We start from the raw sequence: 25634 nt of genomic DNA, 5'->3' as shown, positions 1-25634 counted from the left end.
CCAACGCATGTGCATCTTTGTCATGCTGGAACAGGTCCAAAGACATCCTAAACAATGGTTTGGGGAAAAGTTAGGTGTTTTATATATATATATGAACAAGCTGATGCTAAGCTGAAACACACGCAGGCGTTATTTTATTATTGTTTCTCTTTTCTTTTCTTTTTTTACACATTTGTATTATTTTTATGTTTTATTGTTATGATCAAACTCTTGATGTCACCCAGATGAGGATGGGTTCCCCTTTTGAGTCTGGTTCCTCTCAAGGTTTCTTCCTCATAACATCTAAGGGAGTTTTTCCTTGCCACAGTCGCCACGGCTTGCTCATCAGAGACAAATGCACACCATTCACCATCACTGTTGATTTGTGTAAAGCTGCTTTGAGACAATGTCTGTTGTGAAAAGCGCTATACAAATAAACTTGACTTGACTTGACTTGAACACCATTATATCAGATGGTGATGGTTCTGGAGACCACACCCCTTCGCTCTGTTTCATTGTGCCGACTGTCGGGGTAAAATAAGCGCCTTTCGAGGGGGTGTTACATAAACAAATAAACAAATAGAAAATAAATAAATAAAACACCACCCTTCTTTCCGTTTGGAGACGGAGAGCGCTCTGCTGAGGACCGAGGGGTTAGAGGAGGAGACGGGGGGATAAAGGGGAGGAGGAGGAGGGACAGGATAATGAGCTATTCTTGGAGCAGCGCAGGCAGCGGCCAGGACGCACCGACGAGCTGGAATAAGAAGTGCGGCGGCGGCGTTAATCCCGCCAGTCGCAGCGGCACCGGACACGACGAGCCCAGTCCAAATCCCAAACCCGGTCCAAGTCCTGGTCCCAGCGACGGCGATTCGAGCTCGAACCACGAACCAAAGGAGGCCATGAAAGTCAAGAAAGGCTGCAACACCACGGACGTGGGAGTCCCCATCACCACCGAGGAGGACCTGCTGACCAACACCATCATCACCCCGGAGGACGTGCTGGGATTGCAGAAGATCACGGAAAGTAAGCGATCTCTCACTGCGTCGCGCGAGCGTCGGGACGATTTGGTGATCATCTATTGAGTGATTTATTGTCTTCAGACGTCATAATTGCTCACATGATCTAAACGAGCTCGGATGGTTTCATGCGTCATGCACTAAAACCACACTGTCCATTAGAACTCTGTGCGCGCACGTGTGTGTGTGTGTGTGTGTGTGTGTGTGAGTGAGCAGACACTTGAAAGACCCATTTACCTCATTCTGACATCATTTCACTTGAGTGTCTTTTCTACTCTTGAAGAAGACAGATGGCTCGTTTCACAACCTCGTTTTATTTATCTTTCCATTGAAACATCAGGATCAGCAGATGCAGGAAGAGACACATGAGAAGTGTCCTGCCTGATCATCGATATAATAATAACACACAAATGATCAATGGATTTTATTTTATTGATAAAATCCAGACTGTAAAAAAAAAAAGTCCTAGTATTTCCTAGTATAAGATATTAATAAGTAAATATGCAATAATTTCTATATATTTTTAAGGATTAAAATGGTTGGTGGAAAGTTTTTCTGATTAACAGCAATAAGTGGAAATTGTGCCTGATTTAAAGTCTGGTTTATTATAATAATAATATAAAAGGAAATTCATTTCGAAACCAATCCGTTCAAGGATCCATTTCCCAAAGATCAGTGTGTAGTCATGTCTTAGTCATGTGTTGAGTCGTGTGTATTTATAGTTCATCATCATCATCGTCGTCATCATAAATCCACGTGTAAACATCTCTACACAGCATAGATTAGACTTGCATTTCTCTGCCGGTGCGTCTTTTTAGATTTCGTCACAAACAACTAAAGATATTTGATATTTTTTGAGCTGTTTTTCCTGAAACCATTCAGATAGTTCACATAGTCCATATCAGAAAGTGTTTGAGTAAAGCAGAATGATGTTCAGTCCAATAGGATCCAAAATGCGATTTGTTTTGAATCTTATGCCTTTGTTTGAAAGCGAATGTTTTTTAGATGACACAGTTCTGGATTTGTCCTAACAACAGATCATGATTTGCACAAACGATGTTTTAATTAAAGCGAAATTCATTCCTGCAATTCAGGAAAATATTTCGCATTTCTCACATTTATAAGATTCCACTTTGCTCCTAATATGATTATCTTCTAGTTCTTCTGATTTCAAGTCTCTGCTCTCAGACAACCTGTTGCACAAATGACAATATTAACCGTATGCAAATCATCCTTCATTTATTTACAAACGTCTTTACCTTCACTATATGGACAAAAGTTTGTGGACACCTGACCCAAGATGATTTTTTTTTTCGCATGTGCTTTTTGAACACCTTATTCCAGATTTAATCCTCATTTGCTAATATAACAATCTCCACTCTTCTGGGAAGATGCTTCACTAGATCTTGTGGACATTTTTGTGCTCATTTCGATCAGGTACTGATGGAGGTGAGGTGAGGAGGGCTGGAGTGCAGTTCCAATTCATCCCGAAGGTCTTAATTAGGGATGAGGTCAGAACTCTATAGCAGGCCATTCATCTTATTTAAAGCATATCATGGAGGTTTGGTTCTAATAGTTCAAGTGAGGGAAGATTTCATGCATCAGAAGCCATCCTTTCCAATTTTGTACCTGTGTGGTAACAGTTTGGGGAAAGTTGAGTGTCCTAGTACCTTTGGCCATATCGTGTGTTTTCTATGTTTGGGATTACAGTCAGTTGTTCTCAATTTGTTGGTTTGGTACTGCAGATTGGATTTTCATGTTTAATGGCATCAATTGGACTCTAAACAGTCAGAGACTGAAAATGCTCTCCTTACTCCAGACTCTAGTCCTTAGGGGCTTTGTTTGCTGGGTTTTTTTTTTTTTCCTTCCAGACAAGTCTACAGCGTATTGCACTTTCCATTGCAACCCGTGGAAGTTGTACGTGGTTTCAGCTTTCACATGTCCTCTGTAAAAACAGCTGAAGGATTTTCCAGGAAATGAAAAGCCATTGTAAACTTAACTACGATCCCAAATACAGTGAACTAAATCACTATGGGAAGTAATGAAGTTTTTACATAAATATCTGTATTTTTTTACTTCTTACATTGAATCTATTTGGTGACATCATCAATATTTTTTCATTCTCATTTTCAGCCAATCAACCTGTTTCTTGTCATTGCACAGCTTTTATAATTTACCACTGGTGTATCATTTCCTGGCTAACACACACCACAGACGTAGGCTAGTTAACGAAGCTAACATCGAGCAGGCAGAGGGCGAAAAGTAATATGGGGTTCAGCGATATAAACATGACTGAGAACAGAGATGTTCCTGATCATCTTCATCTTTTCTCTACTTGTGTTCTATATGGTGGATGTTCAACCTGGATGCATTTATTAGAGAACATTTAGAATTATTTTGTATTAATATGATGTGAGGTCGAGTTAACATCGTGACACTAAAACAGGTAGTAGTAATGACTATTTGTTACTGAAGAACATGTCAGAGTCCAAACTTCTTTACTTCTTTACCTAAATCAAAATGTTCATGTTGTCAGATACAGAAAATTATATATATACAGTATGTATTGTATATAATGTAGATATCTTGAAAATCTTGTTTTTTCGAAGCGTGCCGAGCACCTTCTGCTCAAAACAGTGACCTTTGAGCTGGATATTCATCTTTGGGAAGAGTCTGCAGGAGACAAATCTGGCGAATAGGGTGGGTGTAAAAGTGAGATTTTGTTGTTTCCAGCGAGAAACTCACGTGTGTTGAGAGCTCGCTGACAGGGTGCACACGTGGTCAGAATAGCAGACGTGGTAATGCATGTGGTCAGAATAGCACCAGTTGCCGATGTACACAGGCCGATGTTTTTTGGCACAGTGACTTTCGAAGGTCGGCACTCCCTGTGACTATGCGTGCAGCCTTGTGCCGCCATCTGCTGGCGTGTTACAGAACTAGGCTTTTTTTGGCTTTTATCCCTATACATTACACTACACGGTGAAATGAAACAACCTTCTTCCAGGACCAAGGTGTGTGTGTGTGTGTGTGTGTGTCAGTTCATGCTCTTATTGAGTCTTACTGCTTGTGTGGGGAAAACTGTTACACAGTCTGGCTATGAAGTCCCAAATGGGTTTTCCTTTTCCTAGAAGGCAGGAGGGTGAAGGGTGTGTGAGGGGAGTGTGTGGGGGGTGTGTATAAGGAGAGTGTGTGGTCAGCCACGATGCCGGCGGCATTGCGGATGCAGTAAGTGGTGCAAATGTACTTGTTGCAGTGAAGAAAGACCCCAATAATCTTCTCAGCCATCCTCACTATCCTGTGGAAGGTACTGCTTGTAATGATCAGACATCATTCATAGGCCATGTAGATGTATGTGGGTATTTATTATGTTATAGACTCTATATAGAAGAGATTTTGTATTTTTAAAAAAATATTGTTTCAAGCAGGAAGCCATGGCGGATTTTGGACTACTGCCATTCAAAATAAACACACACACACACACACACACACACACACACACACACACACACACACACACACACACCTGTATCCAAGGCTACGTCCACATTAATCCAAATAAATAAATAAATAAATGAATAAAAACAATTTTTTTTCCTCTACATTTTGGTCACAAATAAACTTTGTACAAACGTTTTGGATCACATTGTTTTTCAAAGGGTAAAGTAAAGAAACCCGAGACGGAAATCACGCATGGCGAAGCTTCCTATGTTTCTACACACGTGAATACGAGCCACAGAAAAACAAACAGCAGAGATGATCTTTGCTGTGAATATTGTCAAGTAGCTAAAAGTGTTTGTCAATTTAATGAAATGTTACACTTTATGGACAAAAGTATTGGGACACCTGACTTTTCTTGCTGAAGATCTTCAACCCTGTTGAACACCTTTGAGATGAATGTGAACGCTGACTGCATCCCAGGTCTCCTCACCTTCTTACCTACATCAGTACCAGACTGAATTTACTAAATGAGCACAAAATCTAATGGAACATCTTACCAGAAGAGTGAAGCTTATAACAACATTGTGGAATAAAAAACACACGAATCGTATGGTGTCCACAGGCGTCCACAAACTTTTGGTCCAGAAAAGTGTGTCCTGGATTTAAATAATCTCATTATTTCTTCCTGCGAAAAAAGGAAATCCTCATACAAGATAAAACGTTATGGATCCACAAAGCGAAACTTTTCCACACATTTCATTTGTTCAGATGCTTTCCTCTTTGGAAACAATATTTTTAGTGACTAAAGATGAAAGTGTACGACCTGCAGCTTCATTTATTTTTAGAAGCGCTGCTTTGTAAACCCCTAAGCCAGACATTGTTAAATCCCTGAGGCATCTTGTTGGAGTTTACTATGGTAACAGAGTGTGCTGGTTGAGGTGAGGCGAGTCCTGCTCTTACACACACACACACACACACACACACACACACACACACACGCACACACACACGCACGTTAATGAGCTTCTCTGGGTGAGCTGGGGCCGTGGACAGCCAGTGCTTTCTCTATTAGTTATAAAGCATTTAAACTTGAACAAAGCAGTGATTAGGATCAGCTGAAGTGAATCTGACCCTCGTTATCTGGGTTTTCTTGGATTTCGGAAAGGTTACAAGAAGACTCTTGTTAAGTTTAATAATAAACACAGTGATTTGTTGTCACGATTTTTACAATCCATCCTAAAGATGAACCAGGAATCATTTCGGATGTCCTGAAGAGCAGTTTGTGGACTCCTGAGCATAAGATCCAACATCCCATTCTACATTTAGTCCCCACTTAATAATGACCTCCACCCTTTTAGGAAGATGTTCGCACCAGATTTTGTGGAGATTTATTCAGTCACAAGGGCGTTAGTACAGCCAGGTACTGATGTAGGTGAGGTGAGGAGTCATCCCAAAGGTGTTCAGTAGGGTTGAGGGTCAAGATTTATAGCAGGAGATCTTCCACTCCAACTCATGGAAAGCAGATCTTCATGGAGCTGACTTTGTGCACAGAGGTATTGTCATGCTGGAACAGTTTTGGGTCTCCTAGTTCAAGAATTCCTATACAATTATGTGCCTTCAACTTCGTCACAACAAAGAAACACATATGGCTGGAGAAGATAGGTGTCCCAATACTTTTGCCTATAGAGTGCATTTCCATGTAAAGGCTTATATTTATTTATTTTAATGAGGTTTATATGTTTGCTTCTCATACACACACACACACACACACACACACACACACACACACACACATATATATATATATATATATATATATATATATATATATATATATATATATATTAGCTTAAGATACAAACGTTTCCCATGAAGCACAGCAACATATGAACTCATAACAAGCACAGAATGACAAATCATGAACGTTATAAACACAGACACTTAGCATGACTTGGATGTAGAGTTAATGTGACATGTCATGAGTGTGAAGTGGCCACTCAACCAATAGAAAGCAGATCTTCATGGAGATGGCTTTGTGCACAGATGCATTGTCATGCTGGAACAGTTTTGGGTCTTTTAGTTCAAATGAAGGGAAAATATCATGCTACAGCACTCAAAAATGTCCAGTACGGATGTGTGCCTCCAACTTTGTGGTAACAGTTTGGGGAAGAACCACATATGGCTGGAAAAGTCAGGTGTCCCAATACTTTTGTCCAAATAATGTATTGTGCCTTTGCTACTGCATGTTGTTCAGGTGCTCGTAAACGCGTCAGTGCTTTAGATTCAACCGACTGCCCTTCCATAGTTTGCTCTGTGTGTGTGTGTGTGTGTGTGTGTGTGTGTGTGTGTGTGTGTGTGTGTGTGTGTGTGTGACCTGTGTAAAACTGAGCAAGTGACATTTCCTGTCTCAGAGATATGAATTCATGTGGTCAGCATCAGAGAGGATGCGCAAGAAGGTCAGAGGATGTGCGCTGAGATCATCACGTTTTTAGCAATGCGGTTGTTGTTTCGGGGAATTGCATCATTCCGGGAGGGAACGCTAACTCCATTAAACACATTTTTCTTTATGTTTTGTTTGAATTAATAATCGAATCATTTGTCAGGATTGGGGCCCTGGACTACGGTTCCCATCAGCCACTGCGGATTAGTGTCATGTCACATGTTTATTACACAGCGTTAATTTTTTTACGTTTTTTTAGTCGGGGCTTGTTATCAGTTCACGTTGTTATGCTTCATGTTCAGGATACAGCATTTAACAGTTATGGCATCTGGCAGATGCTTTTATCCGTTTTATTGATCTCATTCATACATCTGAACAGCTATGAGTTTAAGGTAATGGGGCCCAGGAGTGGCAGCTTGGTGTGGCTGGGAATTGAACTCAAAACCTTCAGATGTTTTGGATCTTGTGGTAGAGCTGGTACCCACTAAGCTACCACCTCCCTCGTACCGTTTTCTTGTTCGAATCGTAACATGATGAGGTTTTGTTTAAGAATATACGAAAAGCAAACATATGGAACAAATGCGTTTACATGTAAATGCACTCTATAGGCAAAAGTATTGGGACACCTGACATCTCTAGCCATATGTGGTCCTTTCCCAAATGGTTACCACCAGGTTTACATGAACTAGGAGACTCAAACTTGTTCCAGCATGACAGTTCCCCCTGTACACAAAGCCAGCTCCATGAAGGTACACTTTCCATGTGTTGAAGTGGAAGTGGATCTACTATAGAGCTCCAAAACTACTGAACACCTGAGGGTTGAATTTTTCACATTGATTTCATCTCAGGCCTCCTCACTTCATCTATATCAGTACATGACTTTACTAAAACCCTTATATCTCCACAAGCACACTCCAAAATCTAGTGGAACATCTAGTGGAGCTTATTAGAAGAGCAAATTGTGTCTCAGTGTGGATTTGGATGTTGCAAACACACATACCAATCTTATAGTATATTTATAAGTGAATGGATCTTTTTTCTAAACATTTTATTTGAATGTGTTTATAATGAAAACTCACACAGCAGAACTACTGCTCAATAACATGTCCTCTTTAATAAATTTTCACATTTGAGACAAATATTCACATTTATTACATTCAAATCTGGTCATAATGTTTCGCACACAAAAACATGGCTGATGAAATGGTTTCCTTCAGAAATCATAACACCGACTTGTTCCTCATTTAAAAAGCTGCCGTTTATAAAGAAGCTGTTTTTTTTTTTTTCAATTCGCCGCTTACCAAATGCCTTCAGTAATTAGATCCTGCAATTTTTAAACATCTTTCACATCCATTGAAAGCAGTAAAGTTACCAGTGTGTCCTAATCTTTCTGTTTTGCTGCCATGGCAACTTACAAGCTACTTCAATTCTATGCGATTTAATTGCATGCTGCTTTTAACAGCATTGTCGAAGCAGGTTCAAAGAAATTTAGACGAACAGGCAAGATGTGAAGGTGTGAAGGGAAAAACGTAAGTGAGAAAGAAAACGTGAGTGAACCCTGACAAACCCATTTGATGGGAAACCCACACGACTCATTATCAAGGTCGGGGCTCAATCCGGGTTGAGAGGCAGGAGCGCTAGCAGGCTGCCACAGGGAACAGGAAAACAGGAAAACTATGGAAAGAAAATCTCAAAGTCTTCTCAGGAACTCAGGGGAAAATGCGTAGTCTTTCGCTGAAACAAAAGTAAGGCAAAAACATCAAAATAACAAAGAGTTACGACAGACAACTCGAGAAAATTCAGTATATTCTGGAAACCAAAATTGGTAAATATACACAACATAACCGAAAAAAGCAACAAAAAGGTCCAAAAGGGTTACACTCAGGGCTGACAACATTCAGGTAGAAACAATGGGAACTAACAAGGGACTTGGGAACACCTTGGACTGGACCCCTCCCAGATCCTACATGCATTTCTCTACCAGTTGTTGGGAATTTAGGAAATGTATTTTCCATTGCATTATATTTGAACATTTATACTGTACATAATAATAATGAGCAAAATTTACTCACACAATCATTTCAACATTGTTTCTCTGCTTTTTTACATTTCTTGCATTGGGCGGACGGCCCCTTATCCAGAGCGATCTACAAAAGCGCATTAAAGTCTCCATCCATAAATACATTCTAATAAATTTGTGATACTAATGCCATCTTGTATCTGGATGTGTTGGGAGAGAATTTAGTAAAAAAAAAAAGCTCAATTCTGGAAGAGGTAGTGACTCAACTGTTTACACAACTAGTGGACATTCTTACGCGTGCATTGGTAGATGATGGACGGAGCGTGATGCAGTCTGCCGTGAGATAAAGCCTGGGAGGTAGAGAGGTCTGTTTTTTGTAGGCGAGCATCAGGTTTGTAAATCTGAAATATCAACTACAGGATGCCACAGGGAGTGGAGCAGTGGGGTGGTGTGGGAGAACTTGTAGGAGAAGGTTAATATCAAGTCATTCAGCAGCATTCTGGATCAATGTCCCTCAGAGGCGGCGCTGTCAGGAGCGAATTGGAGCCGTCCAGTTTTGAGCTTGTGTAGTCGTGTGGATCGAAATGCATGAATTCTGATGAGTGTGTTAGATTAGTGATCCGAGAAGAAAAGGACAGCTGATTGTTACACCAGGGGAGATTAGAGTGTTGTCCATTGAAATCTTGACGCAATCATGCTGGACGAACAGCATTTCAGTGCCATTAGTGATGAGAAATCTGCCAGACAATATCTGCTTTTTTTGTGTAGACTCACTGCTTCTTGGAATTAAATTGCATTCAGACAACAATCCAGATCTCATTACAAATATTGAAGTGTTATAAATATGATGTGTGGGAGAACGCTTTTGCAGCCTCCGTGTCTACTTTATAAGTGTCTAGGGCAAGTTAAAAATCAAACAAACTGCTTGAATAACGTGTAGAAAGCGTTTATTGGACATCTGCATACAGCCAAGGCTGGGTTAGCGTTATTCACAAAGCCGAGGAAATGACTTCACAGCTTAGCTTTCACCTCAAATCTGTCAAATCTTTCTTGCAAAATCAATTATAATTCCTCTTTGTTATGTGCCACACTGAGGTACACAACACGAACAAATGTGTGTGGAAAGCCGAGCATTAGATCAGTATGTGCCTTCTGACGATCTCGTTCTGCATTTAGTCCCCATTTGCTATTTTGCCATTTGCAAAAGCTCCACTCTTCTGGGAAGATGTTCCACCAGATTTTGTGGAGATTTGTGCTCATTCAGATACAACAGTGTTAGTGCACCACTCACATTACAGCAACCATTTTAGTATCTTCTCAAGATACAATACTGTAGAAATAAAACGTGGATATATTTTAGAGTATTGAGTGTGCAGTTTGTATATTAGTATAGATTTACTGTCCTCGTTCAGCCATTATTGTCTAAATAACTCGCAACAAAAGTAAATACACCCTAAGCAATAACAGCTGTATGCCGTGTAAACCTGGATGTTCAACATGGCACCTCATGAACTCTCTGAGGATTTGAGAATTAGAATTGTTGCTCTCTAAAAGATGCTGAGGCTATAAGAAGATCAGTAAAATCCTAAAACTGAGTTACAGTACAGTTCAGGGTCATACAGAGATTTTCCAAATCGGGTTCCACTCGGAACAGAACTCGCAAGGGTCCATCAAAGAAGTTGAGTCCTCGTGCTGTGTCAGGTGCAGAAGCTGCTTCAATAAACAGACACATGAGTGCTGCAGCATCGCATTGGAAGGTCCGCTTGTCAGTGCTCAGATCTTACGGCGAACACAGTCGGTTTGTAAGGCCGTCGCCTCTTCTGAAGCTGGCTCACAAGACAGACCTCAAACAGTTTGCTGAGGGCGACCTGTCCAAAAGCATGAATTACTGGAATTATGTCCTGTGTTCTGATGAAACTCCAGCATGTGTGGCACCCTGGTGAGGAGAACCAAGAAATTTGTGTCTTGCCTACAGTCAAGCATGGTGGTGGCAGCATCATGGTCTGGGGCTGCATGAGTACCGCTGGTACTGGAGCTGCATTGAGGGAAACATGGATTCCAACATGTATTGTGAGATTCTGAAGCAGAACACGATGCTCTCCCTTTAGAAACTGGGCCGAATGGCAGTTTTCCAATTTATTTGTATTGTATTTACTTTTGTTGGCAGTTATTTAGACAATAATGGCTGTATGTTGAGTTATGTGAAAAAAATCATCCTAGAGGTGTTCAATAGGGTTCAAGCAGGAGATCTTCCACTTTAACCAATGTAAAAACATATCTTCATGGAGCTGGCTTTGTGCACAGGGGTATTGTCATGCTGGAACAGATTTGAGTCTCCTAGTTCTAATGAAATTTCATGCTAAAAAAAAGGCATCCAAAGCTCCAGTAAAACTGTGTGCCTCCAACTTTGTGGTAAAAGCCAGGTGTTAATATACAGTAGTGTATTTCCCTTCCCCACTTCTCAGTTTCACTGTTGATCAAACATCAGTGATGAAGACATTTTCTTCATCAGTGTTGCATGTTTCGAACTCATAGTGTTCATAGTTCATAGTGCCTTTCTTAAGTTTCCAGCTTTGCCTTGTCTGGCCTTCGCTGTCGTATTTATTGCTCGTCTTTTTTTCTGGCTGGAAGCTGACCACGTGGATCGTCCGTTTCTGTCGCTGCGTTTACATCCCGGCTGTATCCTCTGATTAGATGGATTTGTTCCCATCGCTAAACAAGATTAGAGCCGTTGAGCTCCGCAGGACTGGAATACATTCCAGGTGTCACTTTATTTTCAAATGGCTGACACAGCTGCCTCTCGTTCTGAATTACTTTCAGTGTCCATGATTTGGATATTAGGTATTTGTTCATGGCAGGAAATTCTGTTAACTTTATTTGTATTGTAGCTCACTGGTTAAGGTGTTAGATTTCTGATCAGAAGGTTGTGAGCTGAAATCCCAACCCCATTGCTGAGTTCTTGATCAAGACTCTAAACCATCAACTGCTCACTGCCATAAATGTTTATTCCCTAAGTAGTGTTAATTATATGTGTATTCATTTTGTCAGATTATTTATTTGGATTCATTAATGCACCAGTGTGTTTTTTGTTCATTATTTCTAATGAACCTGACGCTATTCTGAAGTGCTGTATATATATATCCTATACTTTATCTTTTCTAGATTTTCATTCGGCCTAATTTGATTTCTCTAACAGAGAAAACTTCCTGCTTCTTCTGAGACTAGCAGTATCACAAATTGAACAGAAACCTCTTTTTCCCAACTGCATGGTTGTTTCTAATTCTGTTAAAACCGTTTCTGCTGCCAGTTGCATTTTTTGTTTTCGACTGACCATATGGCGCAGCTCAGATTCGATCCAAGCTGTACTTACGTTCCTGCTTACGTCCAGTGTTTTTTTCTGCCATCTTTTGAACAAGCACATGTGTTTTGGGATTTCCTGCCCTGAGCTTCACTCAAGCGTTTTTCCCCAAATTGGAAGACCGTGTAGGATATAAAAGTGAATTGAAAATCACTGTCTGTTCGTGTTTCTTTAGTTTAGTGTAACACATCGGTACAAAAGGAAGCCGGCGAATTTGTTCTCCTTGTTGATGTTAGGTGTCAGAGTGGAACAGCCAGAGACTGGTTCACGCTCACAGGAAGGTAACGATAACTAAAATAAACACTCTTTCTTTTTCGTCCAAAAAATAAACATCTCAGGCAGATCGTCAACTGGGTATTTTTCAAGAATTTTAATTGTCCTGATATTCACAAATTATATAATTTGTTGAAGTTGAAGTTAATGTAGAATTTAATGCCACCACATCCAAAGACATCCTATACAATTGTGTGCCTCCAATGTTGTGCTAACAGTTTGGAGAAGAATCATGTATGGCTGGAAAAGCTTCTATTGAAGCTTATTTGAACTTGTCCCAAAGCAGCTCACAGAAATCCGCATGTAGAATAAAAAAAAAAGGTTTTGGGTTCCATCCTCTTTTGAGTAATAAAGGAACGCGTAATTAAACATTTTTTTTTTTAAACGACTCAACAGATGAAGGTCAGGAAGAAAAAGCGTCCTGTTAGTACTTCAGTCCATTCAGCTGAAATGAGGTTTAACCCAGTGAGGCTAAACTGCCATATGTTTCCTTAAGCTTCCTTTATCCCTTCAGTCGTTCAATACCTCCCTTACAATAAAGGAAATCCTGAAGGAGAATTACTGTAATGTGATGGGTTTTTGGGCATAATCATGGGTGCTATGACATTTATCTATGATACTTACACGCTTCAGGAATGATAATTATACACTGTGCATATCAGCATCTTTGGGAAAACCCAGTCGAACCATTCTTTTGAGTGATATTTGCAGGTTCCAGTTTATATGCAACAAACTTGGACATTTAATGATAGTGTGAGTGCTGCACAAAGGGCATTTCGGTGTTATTACATGTTAAGGTGTCATGATTGTGTCCCCTTTGTGCAGCGCTCACAGTATTGCCGTTCTGATAAAAGGTTTTTACAGTAAACGCTCGTTGCGTACCAATCCATTGCTCCATAACCATCGGCAAAGGATTCGAAACGAGCTCGCACTGGTTCAGATAATCGCAGATGCCCCCGAGTAATCGTTTTGTAGTTCTTTCTATCGCTAGTCTAAATATAATTCCGTCTACAAATGACCAACATCGGATTATACCACAGATTTAAAATGGATTTTATTTTTATTTTTAAGTGCAAGTTTAGCGAGGATGCATCTTCATCTTCAGCTTCAGCCAATCAGAATCGAGTATTCAGGCTGACCATGGAATAACTTCCTGTTTATCCTTAATAGATGGATAGATAGCTACAGTAGGCATGTGGTCAGTTAGCTTGGATTACTTTGTCCTACAGTTTGCTTCACAAGTGTCACTGCAGAAGTGTTCTGTTTGTGTGAGAAGAGAATGACGAGCACATTCCAGCGTAGGAGTGCAGACGAGAGAGAAAGAGAGAGGGACGAGTGGAGGCGAGTCAGCGACAGAAAAGAACGCAGGGTGAAATGGAACAGATGAGAAAGCAGAGCAAAGAGAAATGATGGTAGAGCCTGAAGAGCACAGATGAAAACGGGATGAGAGGGAACGAGGGAACGAAAGAGAGAAGCGCCTACAAGTGGAACACCTTGTAGCTTCTCCGTGTGTCTGTCAGGCTCGAGTTCTAAGTGAAGAGTCCAGCAGGACAACCCTTGAGAAGATATCTTTTAGAAAATAGGAAAGGCTGGAAAAGGAAATATTTTGTTGAATCTGGAATATGTTACTTTTTTTCATATGGGTGGTTTGACAATTGATGCATCTGTTGCATTTTCTCACATTTTGACATAGCCTGATGTTGATGTTCTTTTTTTATTTTTACCATTTTTCCAAAAGTGCACGGTAGCACAAATATGCGGTCTTTACAAATGTGGTGAGCAGAAAAACTTCACAATGCCCAATACAGCAAACCCTTTAGCAAACCTTCAGGCAAGAATAGAAGAAGGTTCCAGGATGCAGTTCTGCAAGCCAGGAACATGGATCTGAGACTTCAGGCTCATCCAATCCAGACAGCTGACGTCTAAACTAAGTTCACAAAAGTCAGATTGTTTTCTCATTTTGATGTTTGATCAACATTACCTGGAAATCACACTTGAGTAAAAGTATAGATACCTTACTGCTAAACTTACCTTAAAATTGACCAATTCCAATATGACTTGGGTAAAAGCCTTGAGTATCTGATTTGAATAGAACTTGAGTATTTGACTCGTATTAAACAGAAGATGCACTCGTCCTCAAACGTTCTACAAAAGCCAAAAACAGTTGATTCGTGAGGTTTTATTTCCTGAAATACAAATCAAATTGTACCTCAACACTGCAATAACCATCAACACAACCACGTCTTCGACACGCCGGAATGAAAAAAAAAGCTCAAGCGAGTCGGTCAACAAAAAAAAAGGCAAAGTACTATAGCGATCTTTCAAAAAGGTACCGTCGTTTAATGATTACAATATGATGTGACACAGTAGAAGAACCATTAGTATTCAATGGTCAAATAAAACGAAAGTTAATCGTTGAAGATCAAATAAAACCAAATATTCAGAGCTGCCTGGGATTTGATGCAGCTCTCAGTCTCAAAGAGGAAAATTATTTTTATTCAACTTTAAAAAGTTGAAGTTTTTGGATCTTTTTAGCATGAAAATGAGGCCAGTGGCCCTAAAAAGTCGCTCACAAGCAGCAGATGCGGGTCGGGGAGTGTTAATGACATCTTCAACGGAGGTGCAAAATGTCATTGTTAACGTTGATTGTCATTTTAAAATATTGTCGAGTGAAAGGTACATCTATTGAATCGTAAATGTAGTTAAGTAGAGAGTAAAAGTTGCTTATACGCCATATTGGCAAAAGTATTGGGTCACCTGACCGTTCCTTCTATTTGCTATTTCCAAACGGTTATCACAAATCTGGTGCTCTTAATTGTACAAGACGTCTTTAGATATAATAATAAAATAACATTTTCCATTCACTTGAACTTGGAAACCCAAACCTGTTCCAGCATGGTGATGCCCCTGTGCACTTCACTCCTTGAAGATCTGGTTTACATGCTTTGGAGAGGAAGATCTTGCTGCTATAGAGCTCTGATCTCATCCCTACTGAACAACTTTGGGATGAATGTGAACGCTGACTGCACCCCAGGTCTCCTCACCTACATCAGTACCTGGACTTTGTAATACCCTTGTGGCTGATGAACACAAATATCCAATCAGAAAAGCAAATTGGGACTAAATGTGGAATGCGATGCTCATGATACTTATGACCAGGTGACCCAATACATTTGGAAATATAAATATAAGTATAAATACGCCAAAAATGACCTAAATTCACTAACAAACTACATTTACTTAAATACTCATTACCTGAAGTGCGTCACCTGATCTGAATTAAATTGCACTGCTTCAACATGATTGGCTGTTGGGATTATTGCATAAATGGGCATGTGCATGTTGCAATATGGAAGTATGCATCCTTTTATTTGCACTGCTCAGGGTTGCATCTGATCCAGTGCCGGTCCTGCTTCCTATATAAAGTAGTTTTAAATGAACTTTCTGTTGAATGTTGAAGCTAATGCCATCCAAGGCTCTCTTTATTTTTTTTTTCTTTCAAGAACCAAAATACGTTATAAAGAGAAATAAAATGTAGGTTAGGCACAAGAGCTGCATCACACCATGAATCATTGCTTCACACAAAGGCGAATGAGTCACAAACTGCGACTCCACATACCGCTGCAGTCCATAATGGCAACATTTTTGCCCGTCTAGGCGCCGTAAAATAACGAGCAGGAACAGGAGAAAAATTGCTCGCATGTGAATAATCACATGCTGTTACCAAATCCACGGGCTGACAGATTTAATGCTTGTCACCCTTTAACAAATGTAGACGTGCTAAACACTTGTTCCTGCTGAGTGATTGTAGGGTCCTGTGCTGCCTGTGTTTTTTTTTCCCGAATCAGCAAGCAGATTTTTTTTTTTCGGGGGTGGGGGGCAGTCGGAAGGTTGTCTGTGCTGCACATGTTGTCTGCAAAAAAAAAACAAAAGCTAAATGCTCTGTAATTTCTACTGAAGTTGCAGTATGTGTTTCTGAGTGAGAGCAAGAGAGGCAGCTGAATTTCTATTATGTAGCGTTTCATTTCCTTTTGCAATCCATGAGCTTATCGCTAGTCAGGTTCATTCGCCGTCCCACCTGTGACTCATTGTTGGTTTAAGTATTGGTGGTCTGCAACAAAAAATGCAAGTCATGAAGAACTAAGGCTGTAAAAAGGCTGTAGTATCAACATGGTATTCCTAATAATACGGCCATATGGTGTATGTTTTTATATGACTCTGTTCTCCTCCTTGTCGTGCATGTCTTTGTGTAGAGCGTGCGGCCCTGAGCGTTCCCCTTACAGCGTTGCAATCGCAAGATTACTCACGACCTCTTATCTAATACGCTTTTCCATTCACTCACTCGTCTGTCCGTTCACTCTCTCCATCTCTATTATAATTCATGAAGAGCACTAGACTGTCTGTCACAGATACGTTTCTGATCTCCACCAGGTAACAATTCACTGGTAATATAAGCAGTGCTCTGTAAACTCGAGGTTCTAATAAAACTTTGTGATAAGAGGAAGAATTGCTCTCACAAGAGGCCCAAGAAATTCTCAGGTATGAAGATGAAGATGGATGTGGATTCATGGATGAGACTTAGACTCCCTTTGTAGCGGTTTGAGTTTTTGTTTGGAATGGGATTTAATTTTTTTGTTGGGAGTGACGAGGATGGACAGGATTAAAAATGAGTTTAGTAGAGGGACAGTGCATGTAGGACGTTTTGAAGACAAGGTGTGGGAGGTGTGATTGAGATGGTTTGGACATGTGCAGAGGTGGGACATGGGGTATATCGGTAGAAGAATGCTGAGGATGGAGCCACCAGGAAGGAGAAAAAGAGGAAGTCTAAGGAGGAGGTTTATGGATGTGGTGAGGGAGGACATGCAGGTCGTTGGTGTGACAGAAGCAGTTGTAGAGGACAGGGGGGTATGGAGACGGATGATCCACTGTGGCGACCCCTAATGGGAGAAGCCGAAAGAAGAAGAAGAAGCAGTTCCTCTTACAGGAACAACACCTCACTCTCGAACACACACTCCTTCACACTTCATGTGATGTTTTATTTGAAAATGAATTGAGTCATTTGACTTTTGAACATGAGTTTATGTGTCACACTGCTACCACACCGGGAGCAGTTAAAGAGGTAAATAGAACTAAATCCACCACATCCCTCGGAGCTCCCTGTATGACCCTCAGTGCTTGAATGTTATAAGCAGCTTAAACGTAATCTGCGTCCGATGCATTCACCGACAAGCCTTTTGCCTGTGCATCCACAGGACCATTTACCCCTGGATGTGTGCTTCACTACAGGGGGAAAAAAATGTGTATTTGCTTGCATAGCCAACACATATGACATGTCAATCAGAAGACTCCCTTTGTAGCGGTTTGAGTTTTTGTTTGGAATGGGATTATTAAGGCCCAGTTTTGTGCAGTTTCTCTGCAAGAAGTCAAATTCCAAGACAAATCCCATACCAGGACAACAATTAAACCGTAAATCAAAAAATTTACAGATGTGTTTATTACACAAATTTTGCCACAACAGTTGTATTATTTTACAAACATACTTGCGAGAAGTGCAGGACCCTTTTTTTCTAAGCTACAGGATTTACCAGTGTTTGCACACGTCTGTGAGGGAAAAAATAGCATTTCTTTTTTATAAATAAAATATTAATTCCTCGCTATTCCTCGTTTCTATCAGCACCACTGCTGCTAATCGAATATGACGTATCACAACATTACGGAGATTGAGGCGTGTCTTGAGAGTCACACAGAATATAGATCAACATGGCAGAGGTAGAGCTGCATCTTCCTGTAGTCAGAACAGGAAAAGAACATCTGGTTTTATTTAATCTATTTCCTTTTTTTTTTTTTTTTTCCATAACAAAGGCCTGTTTGTGACAGCGGCCATGTGTTAGAAGTCAAAGGCACTTAAGTAAATCGATGATTTGCTGTCTGTCTGAACCAAAGAAATAAACGTGAACTATCTGTACCGCATTGCATTGCATAGCATCATATTTTTCAACTGCATCGTATTGTATTGAATCGCATTGTCTATAATCGAATGGAATTCAGATCATACTGCATCATAATGGGTGAATTGTATTGCATCGCTTTGTAGCTGCTTCATATCGATCTTTAATGTAGCGTATTGTTGAGGTTCCCTGGTGGTCTAGTGGTTAGGATGCGGCGCTCTCACCGCTGCGGCCCGGGTTCAATCCCCGGTCAGGGAACCAACCCCAGCCATTAAGGTTGCACAAGCCTTAGTGCCGGTCCCAAGCCCGGATAAATGGGGAGGGTTGCGTTAGGAAGGGCATCCAGCGTAAAAACGTGCCAAATCAAACATGAGGATGGTCCGCTGTGGCGACCCCTAACGGAAGAAGCCAAAAGAAGGTATAATGTAGCATATTGTTGGCGATAAATCGAGATGCGAATCGCATCGACCTCAATGCTCAATCTTAACACACTACACTTTGGAAAAGTTCACGTGACAAATAACGTGAACTTGGAGACGTCCTACACTTTTGCTGGATTCTTTTTAACATATACTCCATGTCTTTGCCACTACAAATGTGATTATACTGTTTATATGTGTTGTATTAATAAATAACCGTTCATTTTTATCCATTATATTTTGGATCATGTTGATGTAATGATCATGTGACCTAGTATTTCTGATAATATTGGCTCTAAAGCTATAAAAAATACGGTACAATTTATACTGTGTTGTATCACATGGCCTGCGATTGATATCCGGCATGTCGCTGATAAATCTTCAATTGTTTTTTTCTTTTCTTTTTTTTCAGACTACTTGTGCAGTCCAGAGGACAACGTATACAACATTGACTTTACACGGTTTAAGATAAGGGACATGGAGACAGGGACAGTGCTGTTTGAGATTACAAAGCCTCCAGTTACGGGTGAGTCTGAGCGAGTTGGAGTGATCCGATTACATAACTGTCCCTGCTCGGTGCGGATTTATTCTCACAGGAATAAAGAAAAGAAAGACAAGTGCTTCCCAACCCATGTGATCGAACCTGAATTGCGTTCACATTTACATTCTAATGCGAGAACGTTTTGCAAAATGATGTGCATTAGAGATGGTTCTGATCCAATCTCGGGTAATACCAAGATCCAGATTGGATATCTGAATAAAAAAATAAATGTACACACTCCAAAAGCAAAGCACAATATTTGGACAGCGAGTGGAAGAAAGTTCAGTGGCATCCAGATTGGCCATTTTTGTCTCTAACAGAAGAACTTGTGTAAGACAGAAGATGTAAGCAGACAGCCTCACCCCCACAGTCAAACAGAGCAGGGAAGGTTGTTGGAGCAAAAAAGGTTGGAGACTTTTCCCTGAACCAACATGGCTACCAATTCCATATTTCAACACCATGCAATTCCGTCTGACCGCGGCGTATTGGAACCGACTTCAACTGACTTCATACAACAGTGTTTTGCTTTTGCTATATGAAATGAATTTTCTTTTACATGTGTTACATTAGATAAAGCTGGAGAGAAACGAGACATCGACCCCAGCGCTGGACGATTCGTGCGATACCAGTTCACGCCGGCGTTTCTGCGTCTACGTCAGGTGGGAGCCACGTAAGTAAGATGCTTTTTCTTTTATTCAATTATTAAAGATCTCAAAATTGGTCAGGAGGCACTGTGTTTACCTAGTGTGTATCGACGAAGAGCCCAACTGCCCTCATTATGAATTGAACATAGAAGTAATTGGACTGACCAGGAAATGCCCAGAAGGTTCATAAGAACAGAGGTATTCCAGAGCAGGGCTCTAGGTTCTTTCAGAAGACAGCTGTAATATTAAGGTCGGAAGAAATAAGCTGGTCAAAGGTTGAAATATAATCAGGCAACGGTTAAAATATAAACGTTACATGGACAACAGTTCCTGGACACCTGAGCACATATTTTTGGAACATCCCATTCCACATTTAGTCCCCATTTGCTCTTATAATAACCTCCACTTTTCTGGAAAATATGTTCCACTAGATTTTGTGGAGATTTGTGCTCACAAGGCCTTTAGTGAAATCAGGTACTGATGTAGGTTAGGTGAGGAGGCCTGGGGTGCAGTCAGCATTCACATTCATCCCAATAGGGTTTAGAGCCCCATAGCAGGAGATCTTCCACTACTCTAACCCATGTAAAGCAGATCTTTATGGAGCTGGCTTTGTGCACAGGGGCATTTTTATGCTGAAACATGTCTCGTCTCCTAGTTTAAGTGCAGGGAAAATTCAATTCAAGTGCATCCGAAGACGTCCTGTACAATTGTGCGCCTCCAGGTTTGTAGTAACAGTTTGGAGAAGAATCACATATGGCTGGAAAGGTCAGGTGTCCCAACAATTCACTATATTCTGTATTGTCCATAGAAAAACATTCCAGGATCTGATCATGTTATGATCATGTTTGTTATGTGACCTAGTGTTGCTGTTTTTACTTGGCCACGCCCCCTACCATTAGAGATAATATTTGATGTCAAAATCATCAGTTTGGGGTAATATGTAGTGTTTCTAGTGTGTATGGGAAGTGGAAGCTCAGTGGTTAAGGGTCTGGGTTACTGATCCGGAAGGTCATGTAGTCAACCCCCAGTATCACCAAAATGCTTTTGGGCCCTTGAGCAAGGCCCTCAACCCTGTCTGCTCCAGGGGTGCTGTATTATGGCTGACCATGTGGTTTGATCCCAGCTTCCTAAAACACTGGGATATTCGAAAGCCTCTTTCTTTGCTATCACATGCCCCCCTTATTTAGAAATTGCTTATTGTAAAATCACATTTCTTTATCATGCTACATCGTAGGTACTACAGATGTCCTCTGGAAACTGTATGTAAACCTTTCCGAAAGCTAATAGTCCCTCAGAAAGTGTTCATTTCCTCATCCACAGTGTAAAGTCCTATTGACATGAGTTAAAAGTAGTGTAATGAATGTGTATTGTAGACTGTAAATTCATTTATTCCTTCGTTCCCCTCTGTTGTTATGCAAGTGTCGAGTTCACAGTGGGCGACATTCCCATCAATAACTTCCGCATGATCGAGAGGCATTACTTCCGCGATCAGCTGCTGAAGAGCTTCGACTTCGAGTTTGGTTTTTGCATCCCTAGCAGCAAGAACACCTGCGAGCACATCTACGAGTTCCCGCCGCTCTCGGAGGAGATCAGTGAGTATATACAGAGACTCCGGATTTCGCTTGTGCACTGGCTGGGGGATAATTCGCTTTAAATCCGAGCAGCTCTAGTGGTTATTGATAATGGCTTTTCTTAAAAACAGTGTTGAACAGGTGGCCTCTGTGGAGTTTAGCTTGCAATGTAGTTATTAGGTAACAGATTCAGTTATAGTATATTTACCTACACGAACTTAAATAGACAATCATGACAATGATCCGCAGAAAAGTACCTGAACACACAACACGGCCTAACCTTACGGTAGATCCTGTCATGGTCTTCTGCTGTTGTAGCTTATTCTACTCAAGGGTCAAACTGTTGTTTATTTTGCGCTGCTTTGGTGGTCTATTGGTTAGGATGCGGCGCTTTCAGAGCTGCGGCCCGGGTTCAATCCCCGGTCAGGGAACCAACCCCAGCCATTAGGGTTGCACAAGCCTTAATGCCGGTCCCAAGCCCGGATAAATGGGGAGGGTTGCGTTAGGAAGGGCATCCAGCGTAAAAACGTGCCAAATCCAACATGCGAATGGTCCACTGTGGCGACCCCTAATGGGAGAAGCCGAAAGAAAGTTTTATTGGCTGCAGCTATTGATTAATTTAGTTATCAAGTATTCTACAGATCATTCCATTGATTAATCAGATAAAAAGGTACTTTTTCTTTATTAAAAAAAAAATTCCTCCATTTTACATTCTGCAGCGCCCTCTGTTTTACCCGTCCAGAGCGCTCCAGAGTTTAGCGGATGGTGCATCAGTAATAATGGTCCATGGGGAAACAAAGTGCTCTGTATGTAGTTAAAAGTACTAAACTAATAATTTGCCTCAATTCTTTTTTGTTTTCGAATTACTCGAGTTACTCACGGAATCGTTTCAGCCCCAGTTATTAATACATTACTGAACTTGGATTTGCATAATTTAATGCTCTGCTGCCAAATGACCCATAGAGAACTGTATTTCCAATAGAAGCACTCGGCAATGAAACGCAGAAAAGCACCTCACGCCAAATCTAAAAGTGGATCCTGATTTGGTATTTCGCTGTTGCCCAACCCCATCTTTAAGTTGAAGCTGTTGTACAGATGGAGCTGCTTTTATGTTTACCACGGCTGCAAAGAGTAATTATTTAGATGAACCAGGAGATGAGCAGGTTCTGAAATTCTCAAACCAACATTCATGGAAGTCACAGTGATCACATTCATTCTAACTTTTAATTAAACAACTACAAAATCTGGATCTATGCCCTGATCTGCTGCCCTATAATTGGCTACCTGCTGATTGGCTGGCTGGCTGGCTGGCTGGATAGATGAATGGATGGATGCATGGATGGATGGATGGATGAATAGATGGATGGATGGATGGATGGATGGATAATTGTTTGGTTGGATGGTTTGATGGTTGAATGGTTGGGTGATTAGATGGATGCATAGATGGGTAGTTGGTTGTTTGGATGGATGGATGGATGGATGGATGGATGGATGGATGGATGGATGGATGGATGGATGGATGGATGGATGGATGGACGGTTGGATGGATTTATGGATGGATAGATGGATGGTGGGATGGATTTATGGATGGCTGGATGGATGGATAGCACAGTGATTAAAGAGGCTGGTGAATGAAACTCATAAAACATGTTTATGATAATAACAGATAAATTGGGTAAAAATTGTTACTAGACTTTGATAAACAGTATCCTTTTAATCCCGTCCAGCAGTGTCCCCATGAACTCATGTCTCCGTGTAATTTGAACCCCATCCTGATAAAACAGATATCTGACCTTCCGCCTTTCCTTTCTCTCTTTCTTCTGTGTCTCAGTGCGCGAGATGATCCTTCACCCCTACGAGACGCAGTCCGACAGCTTCTACTTTGTGGACAACAAGCTGGTCATGCATAACAAAGCAGACTACTCGTACAGCGGAGGGCCTTAAGACGTCAGCTTTAAGGGAGCTCGTCTGGATGGTTTGTCTGAACGAACACCCGAATGTTCGGTTCTCATGTGTCTGTGTTGATGACATGTGGTAATGCGTGTCTGTATGAGACCAGTGATTTTAATGACCATGACCTTACACACACATAAAAATATATACATATCATAAATGTGTTTTTTTCTTTCCACAACACACCAGCAAATATACTGATTATTTGGTTAATAAATCCTTATATTGGTGAATATTCTTTTTTGAGACATTCCACTTTATATATATATATATATATATATATATATATATATATATATATATATATATATATATATATATATATATATACCGATGGTGGTAAAGGTTATGATTAGGGCTATTTGAAAGACTGCTCCACTGTGTGTGTGTGTGTGTGTGTGTGTGTGTGTGTGTGTGTGCAAGAAAGAGATTGGGTAATGTTTTATGCTGTGAAACTGCTGATTGTTTACCGGAGTGTGCGTTTGAGCGTGCTTGACACTGTTACATATCGACTGACCAACATGAGATTCACTTCTCTGTTTCTCAGAGTAGAGCATTGCTTCTTCTTCTTCTTCTTCTTCCTGAAATGTTGTAATTTATATGGTGAGATGATATTTGCATTTCATGATTTACAAAAACAAAACCATACCCCCCCCCCCAAGGCCACCCAACACCATTGCATTATTGCACTTTAGCAACTTCTCACCACAATGGAAACCTCTCGCATTCACTCTCATATGTTTTTTTGGTATAATGTGTCTGCCTATTTCTCAGTAAGGACATTTTCATAAAGATAAAAATAATCGCACTGATAAAGTCTCACTAGACAGAGCAGGAAACACATCATTTTTTCCTGCAAAATTCATGTTTTCTTAAAAAAAAAAAAAAAAAGAAAAGATTTCTACCGAGTCTACTGTCATCGATATGAGAAAATCTTGTTCTCCATCAAACATTCCTTCAGTCCTTCCTTCACATTCCAGGGGTCTGTTTCCTTTCGGTTGTTAGTGTGCAGAGAGGTGAATTCTTTTAGCGTTTTGTTTTAGCTAGGACGTGTTGTATCTCTTGTACGATTCATTTATTTCAAAGTGTGAAAAAGAATCATGTGAATTTAGGAGAATTTAAGGAATCTCAATGTCCGTTTTTATTTTACGCCCTCGACGGATGGAAACGAGTTCAGCAATGTTTTTAGTTCAAACTTGTAACAGTTTTATTTATGAGCGTGTTTTACTGTACATTTTGAGAAAGAAAAACGTGTAAAGTTTTAAACAGGCCCAGATGCAAGTCTGGAATAAATGAAATAAATGTATATGTGACTTTTTTTGATGTGCTTGTACATGTCTTTTTTTTCCTTTTGTATCATTGAAATGTGAAAAATTATAATTTAATAGCAAGTCGAGTATAGGATATATCTTGAATAAAGGTGAACACAGATCTTTGTTAGATTAATTTCAATTAAATAGCATGTGATTAAACTTTTCTAGAATATTTTTTTTCCCATTTCATGCCTGAAATGGTCTCCATTTTTAAGTGTATTCTAGATTTCTAGAAAAAACTATCGATAGAATGAGAGAAATAAAAAGTTTCATGTTTGGGTCTAAAATAGCTTTTATTCATGATTAGATACACATTATGGACCAAATTCTTGGGACGCTAGACTTTTCCAGCTATATCTGCGTCTTCCCAAACCATTTGGGAGAGACCCAAACCTGTTCCAGCATGATGATGATGCACAAAGCCAACTCTATGAAGATATGCTTTACATCTCCTGTTAATGAGCTCCAACCATAGCAAACACCTTCAAGATAATTTGGAATGCTGACTTCACCCAAGGCCTCCTCACATTACCTTCATCAGCACCTGACTTTACTAACACCCTTGTGGCTAAATGAATGCAAACTCCACAATCTAGTAGAACATCTTCACAAAAGAGTGGAGCTTAGTATAACATCAAATCAGGATTAAATGTGTAATGGGAAGTTCAGAAAGCACATCTCATGGTAGGTTGTCCACAGGCTTCTTGACATATTGTGTATC

General features: G+C 40.4%; 1 protein-coding gene across 1 annotated transcript; it reads left to right on the top strand.

Moving 5' to 3' along the window:
- Positions 1–635: 635 nt before the first annotated feature.
- unc119b (unc-119 homolog b (C. elegans)) lies at positions 636–24923 on the top strand. Its single transcript, XM_046868329.1, has 5 exons — positions 636–1002; positions 19304–19417; positions 20003–20102; positions 21496–21668; positions 23479–24923. Exons 1-5 carry the CDS (start codon positions 684–686, stop codon positions 23589–23591), a joined length of 819 nt encoding a protein of 272 aa, XP_046724285.1. The 5' UTR covers positions 636–683; the 3' UTR covers positions 23592–24923.
- Positions 24924–25634: the final 711 nt, after the last annotated feature.

The sequence above is a fragment of the Silurus meridionalis genome, chromosome 15 (genome assembly GCF_014805685.1).
Source record: "Silurus meridionalis isolate SWU-2019-XX chromosome 15, ASM1480568v1, whole genome shotgun sequence".
Classification (NCBI taxonomy): domain Eukaryota; kingdom Metazoa; phylum Chordata; class Actinopteri; order Siluriformes; family Siluridae; genus Silurus; species Silurus meridionalis.
Note: the sequence above shows the minus strand (reverse complement) of the source record. Positions and strands in the feature narration are given on the sequence as shown.